Raw genomic sequence first — 13,205 nt, 5'->3', positions numbered from 1 at the left:
TTGCTGATGGAAGGTGTATTTGCGAGGTCGGAACAACGAACGCTACGATAGTAAATGCGTAGAATAACCATAACATACATGGACCGAAATGCAGGACCTCACTCTCGCTTATGGCTACGAGAAACAAGAAGCAGAGCTTGCTTCTGCTCGTCTCTCTTTTCGTTGACCGATTATATCATTGTATAATTAACCCACTTATTGGGGGAATTCTTCTATATAAATAGCGAACCTAAGTGACCTAGGCAGCAGCCTGGAGCTCTCCCTTCACTGCGACAGAGCCCTGCTTCAATTCTCTGCCGGACAAGTGCAATACACCATTTTGGGTAATATTGATAATGACCTCTAACTTAGAGTTTGGTTTCAAGTCTGTGAGAGATAACTTGGCTAGTAAGTCACCTGTAAGGTATTCTACCTCTCTCTTGATTTCTGGCTCGTCATCGGACTCATCCTCGTCATCGGACTCATCTTCGCTCTTAGGAGCTGGCTCAATGACAGTTTCTTTCACATTTCTCTTACCCTCATACAATTCCACAACCACATCAGCACTGTTACCGTTGGTAACTTCAAGAGACTTCTTGATAGGGTACGCTGTCTCAGCGACCAAAATTGGAATAAAGTTTCCCTCTGAATCCTTGACACCAATTGGCTTCGTCAAATGCTGGGTGTTCACAACAATTGGTTGCAAAGATTCGTGGATTTCCTCGTCATCAAAAGTTTCGATAAGAGCGGCTTGCAAAGCAGCACCCCTAGTAGATAATTCTTCCGGATTGGCGATCTTAGAGTCTAAAGAAGGTGCGACAACGGTAGTAGACTCAGGGAAGATAAACTGAATGTTGCTAGCCAACTTCACGACATTCGAAGAACCTCCAGCTAACAATACTTGATCAATGTCCAAAGTATCTAAACCAGCTTTTTGTACAGCATGCTCAACAAACGCTGTCATTTCACTTAATGGTTTTCTTGCTGCTAACTCGAATCTCAATCTGTTGATGTTAGACAAAAAGTCAAAACCATCAGCGAGAGACTCGATAGAAAAGGAAGATGATGGAACATTCGATAAGGTTTTCTTAGTGGTGATGGATTCTGCCTTCAACTTGGCCAAGCTTCTTGGAGTAGCCTTAGCGTTAGCCTTGAATTTCTTTTCAAACTCCTTTGCAAAATGATCAGAAAGAGCATCATCCAAGTCATCACCACCAAGTCTATGCTGGTGAGCGGTGGCCAAGATGGTAAAGATACCACCTCTTACAGAAATGACAGCGGCATCGGATCTGATACCGCCAAAATCAGCAACGACATAAAGCTTGTCTTCAAGCAGAGCAGAGTCATCAGCAGAAGTCAAGTGGGAAAGCAATGCAGCGGATGGCTCATTAATAAGTTGCAATACCTTCAAACCAGCATCCTCTACCGTCTTGTTGAGTACTTCTTTTTGATGCTCAGTGAAATCAGTTGGAACGGTCAAAACGGCCTTCTCCACAGTTTGGCCTAGATAATCCTCAGCAGCACTCCTCAACTGCTTAAAATGTCTTGTAGCAACCTCTTCAACGGTAACTATTTCTTCGCCCTCCTCTCTGGTGATCTTGTAACCGATACCACCATCTTCAGTCTTGATAGGTGTGGCACCGGCTTTAGAGGCCCAAAAATCAACCTCATCAAACTTCTTGCCCACATAGTCTCTGAAATTGATGATGGTGTTGGCTGGGTTTCTAACCAATTGGGCTCTAGCTTGGGCCCCGTGGTATTCGTCAATGCCGACATAAGACAAAACTGAGGGGATGGCTCTATCACCATCTGGGTTGGCAATGACGTCTACTCTACCATCTTGAGTAGCAACGGCAATGGAGGACGACGTATTTCCGAATGTAATACCAATCACGTTAGACATTTTATTCTTCTATGATGAGCACTGTGGATCGTTCGTCTTTTTTTTTTCCAGTGCAACGCTCTTCTCAAGTTTCTACATGCAGTACTCATATACTGGGAATAACTTTTTGCGAAGTTGCGGGTGAAAACAAGAATCAGATGGACACAGAGGAAATTAGGTGCGAAAACCAAAGAAAATTCTACGACTAAAAAATTAGATTATCATGTATTATTGAGGTTGAAAGGGAAAAAAAAAAAAAAAATGGACGAGTCCGGATTTGAACCGAAGGCCTTTCACATGCGAAGCGAACGCGCTACCAACTGCGCCACACGCCCATAATACGACAAGTTGGCATACGCAGTAAACTATATCAAAACTCATCAAAGTCTCAAAAGTTTATAAAAATGATGTTATTTTGAGCTTTAGATACCTTCGTGTTCAAATGTGCTTCAACTGACGTTTAAAGCCGTCTCCGGCGATTTACTGATTATAAAATTGGCCAAACAAAACGCTTAAAATAGTCTGAGAGAGACACCAAACCGATGGCGACTTTTAATCGACGTATCCAACAAAAGAACCCAGGAAAGGGAAAACTCCAGAGAATCATGATCAATCTCGACGTCTTTGAATTCTAGTCATACCTCTTTCTGTAGATGAAACTTACTGCCCATCCTTGCTTGCGAAGTACTATGTGACCTTCAGGCCGCAGTCTCCTTAACGAGAACAGCTTGTCTTCGGATAAGGAATCTAGACCTTGCTGGATACAATGCTCATAGAAGTCTCATCTCGTCCTCTTATGAACATTCAGAAATGGTATATGTGGGGATAGAACAGTCAACTCTGAATCTTGCAGTCTAGCAAGCACTACAGATATATCGAAAAGCAGATTGAGTTCTTTGAACTGTGAATTGGAATGAGTTGATTGAAATAACAGATATTTCGTCCAATATTACCGATTTAGAAGGGTCTATTGAGGACAGGTGCTATGCGATCCAAGTTTGTGATGAGCATCGGGAGCCGCGCATCGATTTTTTTAGTACTCATCGGCTCGTTCTTAGGTTTCTACATCCATCATTCACACGGCATGCGTTTCCTCATATCTGCCGACGAAACAGGTAACGTGAAAGAGGTGATTTGTCAAGAAGGAACTGATACTTCGCAAAAAGAGGGAGCTCAACCCGAACTCATACGAAGCGTACTCGAGGCATCTGAACATGTTAATGTCAAGAATAGGGTCAGGGAGATGACGATGTTGAAAGATGGGAGGTTAGCAGTTGCTCGTTTGAATGGTTATGTTGATATTCACGATGTTTCAAATAGGGAGTCCGATGATTTTGGGAAACTTCTACGCTCATACAAGTTACAGGGTGAGGCCGGCGACAAGCCTATTGCATTGATAGAACTTGAGTCTCTCAATTTTATAATGGTGGCTTTTGAATCGGGGTCTGTATTCATAATTGATGTTACGGATGATATCGAGCCCATTCATATCATCCTTCCCTCAAGAACAAAAGAGAACAATACTATTAGTGCCTTTTCTATGAATCCGTATTCGCCGGGAATCGTGGCATACGGTGGTAAGAATAATGATCTTCAAGTAGCAAAGCTTTTTGATTTGAAGCTTCTTGAAAAGGATAGACAAAAACGGAAGGACCCCAGCTATTGGAAGCCAAAGGTTCTCTTTCAGGCAGAGAACGTTGAACCCGACCATCTCGGTTTAGATGTACCGATATGGATTACAGGCATTCTTTTCCGCAAAATGGATCGCTCAAAAGGCTTCAGGCTTGTTACTTCGACATGGTACGGTCATATCAGAGAGTACGATACACTGATTGAGCTGGAACCAGTTGCTTCCTATAAAGTCTGCGAAAAACCTATAAATGCTTTGAAGTTTGCGACAAGCTCTCAAGAGGATATAGTGATTGCTGATACGCATACTTTTGTTGCCAGGCTTTCACTCGTGAAGGTTGACGCCAAGGCTATCCGCATCGTTTCGGCCTCTGCGGGCACCTTTTACAGACCATCCCTCAAAGTGCTCGGGAAATACTCGCAAGGAGGGAACACAGGAGCGATAAACAGTATAGTTTCATCTCCTTGTACAGATGCAATTGCCACAGGCGGCTTGGATAGATATTTGCGGGTCTTTGACGTCCAAACACGAAGATTACTTGCGAAAGTATACCTCGGCACCCAGATAGGTAGCATTCTATTCCTTGAAGACGATTCATCTTCGGCAATTGATAAGGAGTCTGTTCAGGAAGCTGAAGACCTCCAAAACGATGAGGATCTTTGGCAGCAACTTGAAGCGAGCGAGGATAGCCAGGACAAGCCTCTAATTACCAAGCGCAGAAGACGGGTTTAAAATGTAATATCACCTAGTTGTTGACGGTCTCTGCACAAAAGGTGGCCTATCGTGATCACCATCCAACCTATAGTCCAGTCTATTACTGCTGTTTATTTCGCTCATGCACTGCCACTCATTCATATAGTTCTGCTTCCATAGACGCACTTTACCATCGTCCCCCGCTGAGCTCAATATAGTGCCTGTACTGTTCCATGCAACTCTCCAAACTTCTTGCTTGTGATCGTCGAGTTTTGCTGTAAGTTCAATCTTCAAACCATTGTCGTTAGCTTCTGTCGCTTTAAAGATTCTGATAAATCCATCTTTGCATCCAGTAGCGATAAGATGATAGCTTCGACCCATTGATGGTGCCCAACTGACAGATCTTATAAGACCGTTGTGTTCCGGTAGACTGCAAAGCCTGACATACTTGGCTGTATCAGTAGAATCTCCCGCAGACAGATGCTTTGCCAGATATGCACCTTCTACTTCGGTTTTTTCGTTGTTGTCATGAAGAACTTGCAGGTCGAATGCTTGTTTGTTGGATATGTTTAAACCGTCACCCGCCCTTTCATTATTCACGTTAGTGTGTTGGGTTTCCATGCCTGTCCCATAGATAAAACCCTGGTCAAGAGCTATTATACATAGCATCTCTACTTTCGAGAACTTTGCTGGACACCACTCAATGCAGAAACTGCTTTGAAGACTCTTTGCGGGAAGCGACAGGTTTAGTACAGGTATTTCAGAAGTAAGACACCAAATGGACAAGTCAGATGGCTCCAATGACTCATAAATATGTGTGATACCATCGGATCCAACACAAGCTAGCTTCAAGCCCAAATGTGAAGGAGCAAAAACAACATCGTAGATAGGGCCAAAGGATTCGGATGCTAATGTCGCCAATTTGACCCACCGACGACCTGATCCATGTAACTCATTTGACAGTTCTTGCCAAATTTTCACTGTACGGTCATAAGAACATGACGCGAGAAGCCTTTGTCCTGAAAACTCTGGATGTGCCCACGATAGTTTCACTACCAGAGAATCATGGGCTTTCCACAGGTCGTTGAGTACCCATGCAGATGAAGCAGAATCAAGGTCAAAAACCTTTATGTGCTGGTCCGAAGAAGCTGTTGCCACATGCTTGCCATAGTAATCATATTTTATATCATGCACAAGTTCTTCGTGGCCTGTCTGGAAAACATGCATCTTGTCGCTAAGTAGTAGGTAAGGCCCGTAGTCTTACAAAATATTGCTTCTGCAGGCCATGTCACATTTATACCCCAACATGAGCCTAATTAAGGCATATTCGTCTTTATTTGAAAAGAGTCAAGACTAGAACTTTTTGATCCCCTTCTGTTATATTTTTTTTTTTCTTTTCTAATCTTCATACACTTAAGGAGCTATCTCTTGGAAACTGCTGGTCTGGCAGTCCATGCCTGGTCAACCTTGACAGGTTTGATGCGCGTTCTCACCAAAAGCTTCCTGAAGTCTACCTCAAACAGAAATGAAAGGCCTCCTTCAGCTTGGATTGATTGGTTTAGGAATTATCATTATTCGTTTTGATAGCCCCTTGCAAACGCTGTTTGCGTTTGGGATTATTGGCTTTGTCCTCACCACTTACTTGATACCTCGGTTGGGTCCAAGTTTCATGAAGGTGGGGTTACAAGGAAAGGATCTATCTAAACGTGGCCCCGTTGATCCTATTCCTGAATCAATGGGAGTTGTAGCTTCCATAGTTTACATGGTGCTACTCGTGCTTGTTATACCATTTGTGTTTTTCAAGTATTTGGTCTCTTACTCATCCTTGTCGAACGACGGCGATATGCTTTCCAATTACAAAGATCAATACAATGCCTATCTTGGAAACCAATTATTTCCACATAACAAGCTCGCAGAGTTTTTAAGTGGTGCCCTATGCTTGCTCAGTACTATCATCTTGGGCTTTTTTGACGATTTGTTCGACATCAGGTGGAGACATAAGTTTTTCTTACCAGCTGTTGCATCACTTCCATTGTTAATTGTGTACTATGTTGACTTTAGTGTGACTTCAATCGTTGTTCCAAGCTTCATCACCAAATCTAGCTCAGGTGTTCGCCTCGTTCTCTTCATAGATTGGACATCCCGTCTAGCGAACGAGCTACTCACGAAGGTGACGGGCCTCCGATTCACTACACTAGCAATAGATTATACCATCGGCTCCGACATTCCAGTTCTTTTAGACCTTGGAGTTTTCTATTATGGGTATATGTCAGCATTATCTATCTTTTGTCCGAATTCAATTAACATTTTGGCAGGTATCAATGGGTTAGAAGTCGGCCAATCAATCGTGCTTGGTCTTGTATTCTTATCCAACGACCTAGCCTATCTTTACACACTGTCCATTTCTCAGGCTGCCCGTGATTCTCACTTATTGTCAGCAGTTTTTTTGATACCGTTTATAGGTGTCTCCCTTGGGCTTTACGTCTATAACAGATATCCGGCACGTGTTTTCGTGGGAGATACGTATTGCTATTTTAGTGGTATGGTTTTTGCTGTTATTGGTATTCTTGGTCACTTTTCTAAAACGCTTTTGATGTTGTTCATTGTCCAAATTATCAACTTCCTTTATTCTATTCCACAATTGTTTCATATCGTACCGTGCCCCAGACACCGGTTACCCCATTTTGACCCGGAGAAGGATTTAATGTACCCCAGCTACGCCAAATTTGAGAATGGTAACATTTTAGGCAAGAAACTAATTCAGATGCTTGCTAGCCTTCGTATGGTCGCCGTGAAGAGGAACCGCGAAGGAGAGATTACAGAGTTCTCGAATCTCACCATTATAAACCTTACTCTAGTTGTCATCGGCCCATTGACTGAGAAAAAACTTTGCTACATTATCTTGGTTTCCCAGTTTGCATTGAGCATCACAATGCTTTTCTTGCGTCACACGTTGGGCCCTTGGGTCTTTGGATATGATAACTTGTCCTGGGGTGTAAAATAGCCTGTCAGACTTCAGTAGATTTTCGATTTCTAACAAAGTACAGGTTTCCCGATAATATGATATCAATGACCCATATCAGGTCGGTCGTTTTCGAATTATTTTTTGCGTCTCAAGTAAACAGTACCGAGTATACCCAATTCAATTCTGCATTTAGAGATCACTCGGCGCTTGTGGTACATCGTTATCGGTCTTGCTGATTAGTAGTAGTGCCCAGACAGCTGTATAGTACACGTGCCTGCTAATTAAAGAATCGGGTTTAAAAAAAAAAAAATTATACACCATGCTAACCATGTATTCTCAGGCCCGAGTATTTTTTTTATATGATTCGATAAGAGTCTCCTCGCCGCACATACTGTTTAATGATCACCTGCCATAGATCACGTTAACAGTAATGCATACAAAATTTGCTCTCTTCATTTCGCATCTCATCTCTCGAATTTTAGATCTTCATCACTGGAATTTTCAAGAAAAGGACAACGATCATGGACATCTCAAAGCCAGTTGGGTCGGAGGTTACCTCAGTCGACTTTGGGGTAATGTCTGCTGACGAAGTCAGAAAGTTGTCTGCTAAACAAATTACCAACCCTGTTGTTTTTGATAATCTTGGCCATCCTATCACCAATGGCTTGTATGATTTGGCTCTCGGAGCTTTCTTGAGGAATTTGTGTACAACTTGTGGACTTGACGAACACTCGTGCCCTGGTCATCAAGGTCATATTGATTTACCAGTGCCAGTTTATAATCCATTGTTTTTGAATCAAGTCTTCCTATTTTTGAGATCCTCCTGTCTTTATTGCCATCACCTCAGACTCAACTCATTGGAGGTTCATAAATTTGCATGCAAGCTTCGTTTGATTCAGTATGGCTTGCTTTTAGAGTGTCAAGAGCTCGAAGACATGTCTGCCCTGGACAATGCGAATGCTGATGAGGCAGAGGACGACAGCAAGGAGTACGTCCCTGGTGACTCGAAAACCGTTTCCCTCTTAAAGCAGAAAAGAGAGCTGTTTGTCGAACTGGCAATCTCCGCGGCATTGAAAGAGGGAAGAACTGAAACTAAAGGAGTTGTTACAGAAACCGTGGGGGAAGTTCGGAAGGAAGTTGTTGGTGCATTTTACAAGAAGATATTGTCAAGAGGTAAATGCGAAAATTGTGGTATGTTTTCTCCTACATTCCGTAAAGATGGAGCTGTGAAGATATTTGAGAACCCTTTGACGGACAAACAGGAAAGCAGCAACAGGGTAAAGGGAGGTACCAGACCAGATGCTTTGAAGAAGAACTCGACATCATCCCATCCGACCACAGTCCCCAAGTTGAAACCAAGATCGGGCTCCAAATATGTTCTCTCAACGGAGGTTAGGTATGTTTTACGAAACGTATTCCAGAATGAACAGGCGATCATGCAGAAGGTCTTTCATTCCAGGCCAACATCAATTGATGTTGTAAGTGCTGATATGTTTTTCATTCACGCTTTAATTGTCCCAGCAACGAGATTCCGTCTTCCTTCAAAACTCGGCGATGAAATTCATGAGAATGCGCAGAATGAACTCTTGTCGAATATTTTGAAGACTTGCTTGCTCATTAGGGATTTGAATGATCAGATATCCACTCTATTCTCAAAGGAAAAGGCATCTCATGCAGAAAACAGAAAAATACTTTTCAATAGATTGATGAATGCTTTTGTTACCATTCAAAACGACGTCAACGTGTTTATTGATTCCAGCAAGAACATGAATGGAAGTGGCGGAAAGCAGCCTACCCCCGGAATTAAACAAGCGTTGGAAAAGAAGGAGGGATTGTTTAGGAAGCATATGATGGGAAAGCGTGTCAACTATGCAGCTCGTTCAGTTATCTCGCCAGACCCGAACCTCGAAACGAATGAGATTGGTGTTCCTCCCGTCTTTGCTGTCAAGCTCACTTATCCCGAACCTGTTACTTCTCATAATGTTTCTGAATTAAGACAGGCCGTTATCAACGGTCCTGATAAATGGCCAGGAGCAATTGAGGTCCAGAACGAAGATGGGTTCATGACTTCGTTAGTGGGTATGTCTCTAGAGCAAAGAAAAGCCGTGGCAAATCAGCTTCTCACCCCATTGAACGGGTTTTCAAGCCTCAACAAGAAGGTGTTTAGACACATTAAGAATAACGATGTTGTGGTCATGAACCGTCAACCTACTTTGCATAAGGCGTCCATGATGGGACACAAAGTAAGAGTCTTGCCTGGCGAAAAAACCCTTAGATTGCATTATGCGAATACTGGTGCTTATAATGCTGACTTTGATGGTGATGAGATGAATATGCATTTTCCACAGAATGAGAACGCGAAGTCGGAGGCACTCAATCTTGCAAATACTGACTCCCAGTACTTGACTCCAACATCGGGGTCTCCTCTCAGAGGTCTTATTCAGGATCATATCAGTGCGGGAGTTTGGTTGACAAACAAGGATACTTTTTTCACAAGGGAGAAATACCAGCAGCTTGTCTATGGATGCATTCGACCCGAAGATGGTCACACCAACGGAAGAGCTCGCATTCTTACTGTCCCTCCAACTATATTGAAGCCGGAAGCACTTTGGACAGGAAAGCAAGTCATCACAACAATTCTTCTCAATATTAAGCCCAAAGATGTCCCAGGGATTAATCTCGAATCTAAGAACAAGGTGAAGAATGAATACTGGGGCAAGGACTCTGAGGAGAATAACGTGGTTTTCAGAAATGGTGAACTTCTCTGTGGTATCTTGGACAAATCGCAATACGGTGCAGCGCAGTATGGTATTGTTCATTCCCTTCATGAAGTTTACGGGCCTTCAATCGCCAGCAAAGCTTTGTCCGTGTTGGGAAGGCTTTTCACGAATTATACATTAACCACTGCATTCACTTGTGGTATGGATGATTTGAGATTAACGAAAGAAGGAAACGAATGGAGAGATGACATTTTGAAGAAGTCAGTCGATATCGGACGAGCTGCAGCATGTGAAGTAACTAATTTAGATACTTCAACCCCTAACAATGACAAGGAATTGTTAAAGAGACTCGAAGAAATTTTGAGAGACGACAGCAAACTGGGAATTTTGGATGCTATCACACAATCGAAGGTGAATGCGATCACATCACAAGTTGTTGGTAAATGCGTTCCAGACGGCACCATGAAAAGATTCCCATATAATAGTATGCAAGCTATGGCATTGTCAGGTGCCAAAGGCTCGGGTGTTAACGTGTCTCAAATCATGTGTTTACTCGGCCAGCAAGCCCTTGAGGGAAGAAGAGTGCCGGTTATGGTGAGCGGTAAGACTTTGCCCTCGTTCAAACCTTTTGAAACAGATGCCAGAGCCGGTGGTTATATCAAGGGTCGTTTCTATTCTGGTATCAGGCCACAAGAGTACTACTTCCATTGTATGGCAGGTAGAGAAGGTTTGATCGATACTGCGGTTAAGACCTCCAGATCCGGCTATTTACAGCGCTGTCTTACAAAGCAATTGGAAGGTGTGCACGTCGCTTATGATAATTCTGTGAGGGATGGTGATGGTTCTTTACTTCAGTTCCTTTATGGTGGAGACTCCGTGGATACCACCAAGCAATCTCACATGAACCAGTTCGATTTCTGTCTCAAAAATTACGATGCTCTAGTCAGTCGCTACAACCCAGGAGATCTTGCAGGCCACTTGGATACGGAAGCAGCGTTGTCCTACGCCAAGAAAGCAAGAAAGCATTTCAAGAAAAATTCACTGTTGAGCCATTACGAGCAGAGTGCAAAATATGATCCAGTTCTTTCAGTTTTCAGTCCTTCGAAATACTTGGGTTCCGTTTCCGAGAAATTTCAGGATAAATTGGATACTTTCACGAAGCAGAACGCCGCACTTTTCTCTAAACATCTGGATGATGCGGTCAGTGAGAAGAAGTTCAAAGCTCTAATGCAACTCAAGTATATGAGGTCATTGATCAACCCCGGTGAGGCGGTTGGTATTGTGGCTGCTCAGTCTATTGGAGAGCCATCGACCCAGATGACCTTGAATACCTTCCATTTTGCTGGTCATGGAGCTGCTAATGTCACACTTGGTATTCCAAGAATGAGAGAGATCATCATGACTGCGTCTGCTTCGATCGCAACTCCTCAGATGTCTTTGCCTATATTAGAAGATGTGGATAATTCCATGGCAGATTCTTTCTGCAAGTCTATCGGCAAAGTTTACTTGAGTGAATTTATTGACGATGTGACTGTGACTGAAACTACTGGCGTGGAAGAAGGAAGTACTTCTTCCTATAGAGCATACAAGGTCAGAATTAATTTTTACCCGAAGGTGGAGTATGAGCATGAGTATGACATTTCGCAAGAGCAGTTGGAAGCCACCATTTCTACTAAATTTTTGGACAAATTGGAGTCGGCAATCAACAAAAGTTTGAAGACGCAAACAAAGAACTCATCTAAACCTTCAATTGGGAAAGCTTTGCCGAAATCTCAGACCGACGCTGCTATATTACCTGGTAAGATTACTGACATGGAAGAAGGTGACGACGATGCTACAGATGAGAAGATCCGGACCAACTCTAAGCAAGCTGTTTCTTATGATGAACCTGACGAAGACGAAGTCGAAAATATGAGGAAAGCGGAGCAAACTTCTGACGAGGAAATCGAAGAATCAGGGGATTCTGACGATTCGGAATCGGATTCTGATTCCGATGGAGAAGATAAGATGGTACTCGATGAAGCAAAAGAGAAGATGCGTTTACCCAAGGATCTCTCTCGAGCTGCAAGAGATAGGCAAGCGGAAGTGATATCATCGCATCATTACATCAAAAAGTACAACTTCGATGACGAAGCTGGTCATTGGTGCGAGTTCGAAATCGAACTACTTGGAGATGTCCAAAAGTTATTGATGGTGAACATCATTGAGGATTTATGTCGTGGTGTCGTGGTTAGAGAGATAACCAACATAGGAAGGTGCCTTCGTCCACAGCAAGACAACAGCAAGCGTGCTTTAACCACCGAAGGTGTTAACTTCAAGGCGATGTGGGAGCAGGATGATTTCATCGACGTCAATGCTATTACGTCCAACGATATTGTTTCGGTCTTGAAAACTTATGGTGTGGAGGCAGCAAGAAACACAATCGTGAACGAGATCAATAACGTTTTCTCTACTTATGCGATTTCTGTTTCAACGCGTCATCTCGACCTCATTGCTGACATGATGACAAGAGAAGGTACCTATCGTGCTTTTAACAGACAAGGCATAGATTCTTCGACCTCCGCATTCAAGAAGATGTCGTATGAGACCACCTGCCAATTCTTGACGAAGGCTGTGCTTGATGGCGAAAGAGAGGATTTGGATTCGCCATCAGCAAAGATAGTGATGGGCTTGTTGTCTAACGTGGGTACCGGATCATTTGACGTTATGACTGATATAAAGCACGGTGATTAGATGTTACATAATAATACCATAGCATGTTTGATACTAAGACACGAGTTTATATATTAAATGCAGCTATGAGGAAGGCAGCTGAAAATGACAACTTGAAGCTTGCTCGTTTGAAAATCAAGTCTTTGAGGTCAAGTCGAGTACTTCCGATAGCAAGCACGCTGTTCCATGGGACCGTGATGATGCCCCTGCTCTCAAGAAATTCTAGAAAAAAGTAAGTTGATAATGCGAGAAACACAAGCAAAGAAGAAAACTTACCGACAACACACCCTAGGAAGAGTCCCGATACGGAGCCAAGACACAAGTCTTGATATTTTGTCGTCTTGTTCTTAACGTCGTAAGTAGCTGGATTGTTGTGGACCTTCGGGGATATAGACGAGATGGTTGATTCATTTCTCACGACAAACCTCGGTCTGATTAAGAGTCCGGTACCTACAATTGAGCAGATACCAATTGAGTGTCGAAAAGCATTGCGTTTGAATATACTCAAGAGCATTATCAAGTTATAGTTGCGGAAGTCTTACATTCGCGATAGATGTGGAGATAAAAGGAGACTATACAGTTGCGCAAAACTGAAGCGATTGCATCCCGGAAAAGAACTACATT

General features: G+C 43.0%; 4 protein-coding genes and 1 non-coding gene across 5 annotated transcripts; 2 read left to right on the top strand and 3 right to left on the bottom strand. All coding sequences in view use genetic code 12, as the record gives it.

Annotated features, from left to right (window-relative positions):
- Positions 1 to 238: 238 nt before the first annotated feature.
- Positions 239 to 1,882, bottom strand: SSZ1 (Ssz1p; the record flags this gene model as incomplete). The annotated part of the gene is made up of 1 exon (XM_025488043.1): positions 239 to 1,882. One exon carries the CDS (start codon positions 1,880 to 1,882, stop codon positions 239 to 241), a length of 1,644 nt encoding a protein of 547 aa, XP_025341851.1.
- A 241-nt stretch (positions 1,883 to 2,123) lies between these two features.
- CXQ85_004423 lies at positions 2,124 to 2,196 on the bottom strand. The gene has a single exon. It is a non-coding gene; the product is annotated as a tRNA-Ala (tRNA).
- A 749-nt stretch (positions 2,197 to 2,945) lies between these two features.
- NSA1 (ribosome biosynthesis protein) lies at positions 2,946 to 4,223 on the top strand (the record flags this gene model as incomplete). The annotated part of the gene is made up of 1 exon (XM_025488042.1): positions 2,946 to 4,223. The coding sequence occupies one exon, from the start codon at positions 2,946 to 2,948 to the stop codon at positions 4,221 to 4,223; it is 1,278 nt and encodes a 425-aa protein (XP_025341850.1).
- Positions 4,224 to 4,305: 82 nt separating this feature from the next.
- SEH1 (Seh1p) lies at positions 4,306 to 5,411 on the bottom strand (the record flags this gene model as incomplete). Its single annotated transcript, XM_025488041.1, has 2 exons — positions 4,306 to 4,337; positions 4,367 to 5,411. The coding sequence occupies 2 exons, from the start codon at positions 5,409 to 5,411 to the stop codon at positions 4,306 to 4,308; spliced, it is 1,077 nt and encodes a 358-aa protein (XP_025341849.1).
- Positions 5,412 to 5,709: 298 nt separating this feature from the next.
- Positions 5,710 to 12,602, top strand: CXQ85_004420 (uncharacterized protein; the record flags this gene model as incomplete). Its single annotated transcript, XM_025488040.1, has 2 exons — positions 5,710 to 7,179; positions 7,632 to 12,602. The coding sequence occupies 2 exons, from the start codon at positions 5,710 to 5,712 to the stop codon at positions 12,600 to 12,602; spliced, it is 6,441 nt and encodes a 2,146-aa protein (XP_025341848.1).
- Positions 12,603 to 13,205: the final 603 nt, after the last annotated feature.

The sequence above is a fragment of the Candidozyma haemuli genome, assembly GCF_002926055.2.
Source record: "Candidozyma haemuli strain B11899 chromosome Unknown G_2014730914, whole genome shotgun sequence".
Classification (NCBI taxonomy): domain Eukaryota; kingdom Fungi; phylum Ascomycota; class Pichiomycetes; order Serinales; family Metschnikowiaceae; genus Candidozyma; species Candidozyma haemuli.
The sequence above is the reverse complement of the archived record's forward strand: the minus strand, read 5'-3'. Positions and strand labels throughout refer to the sequence as shown.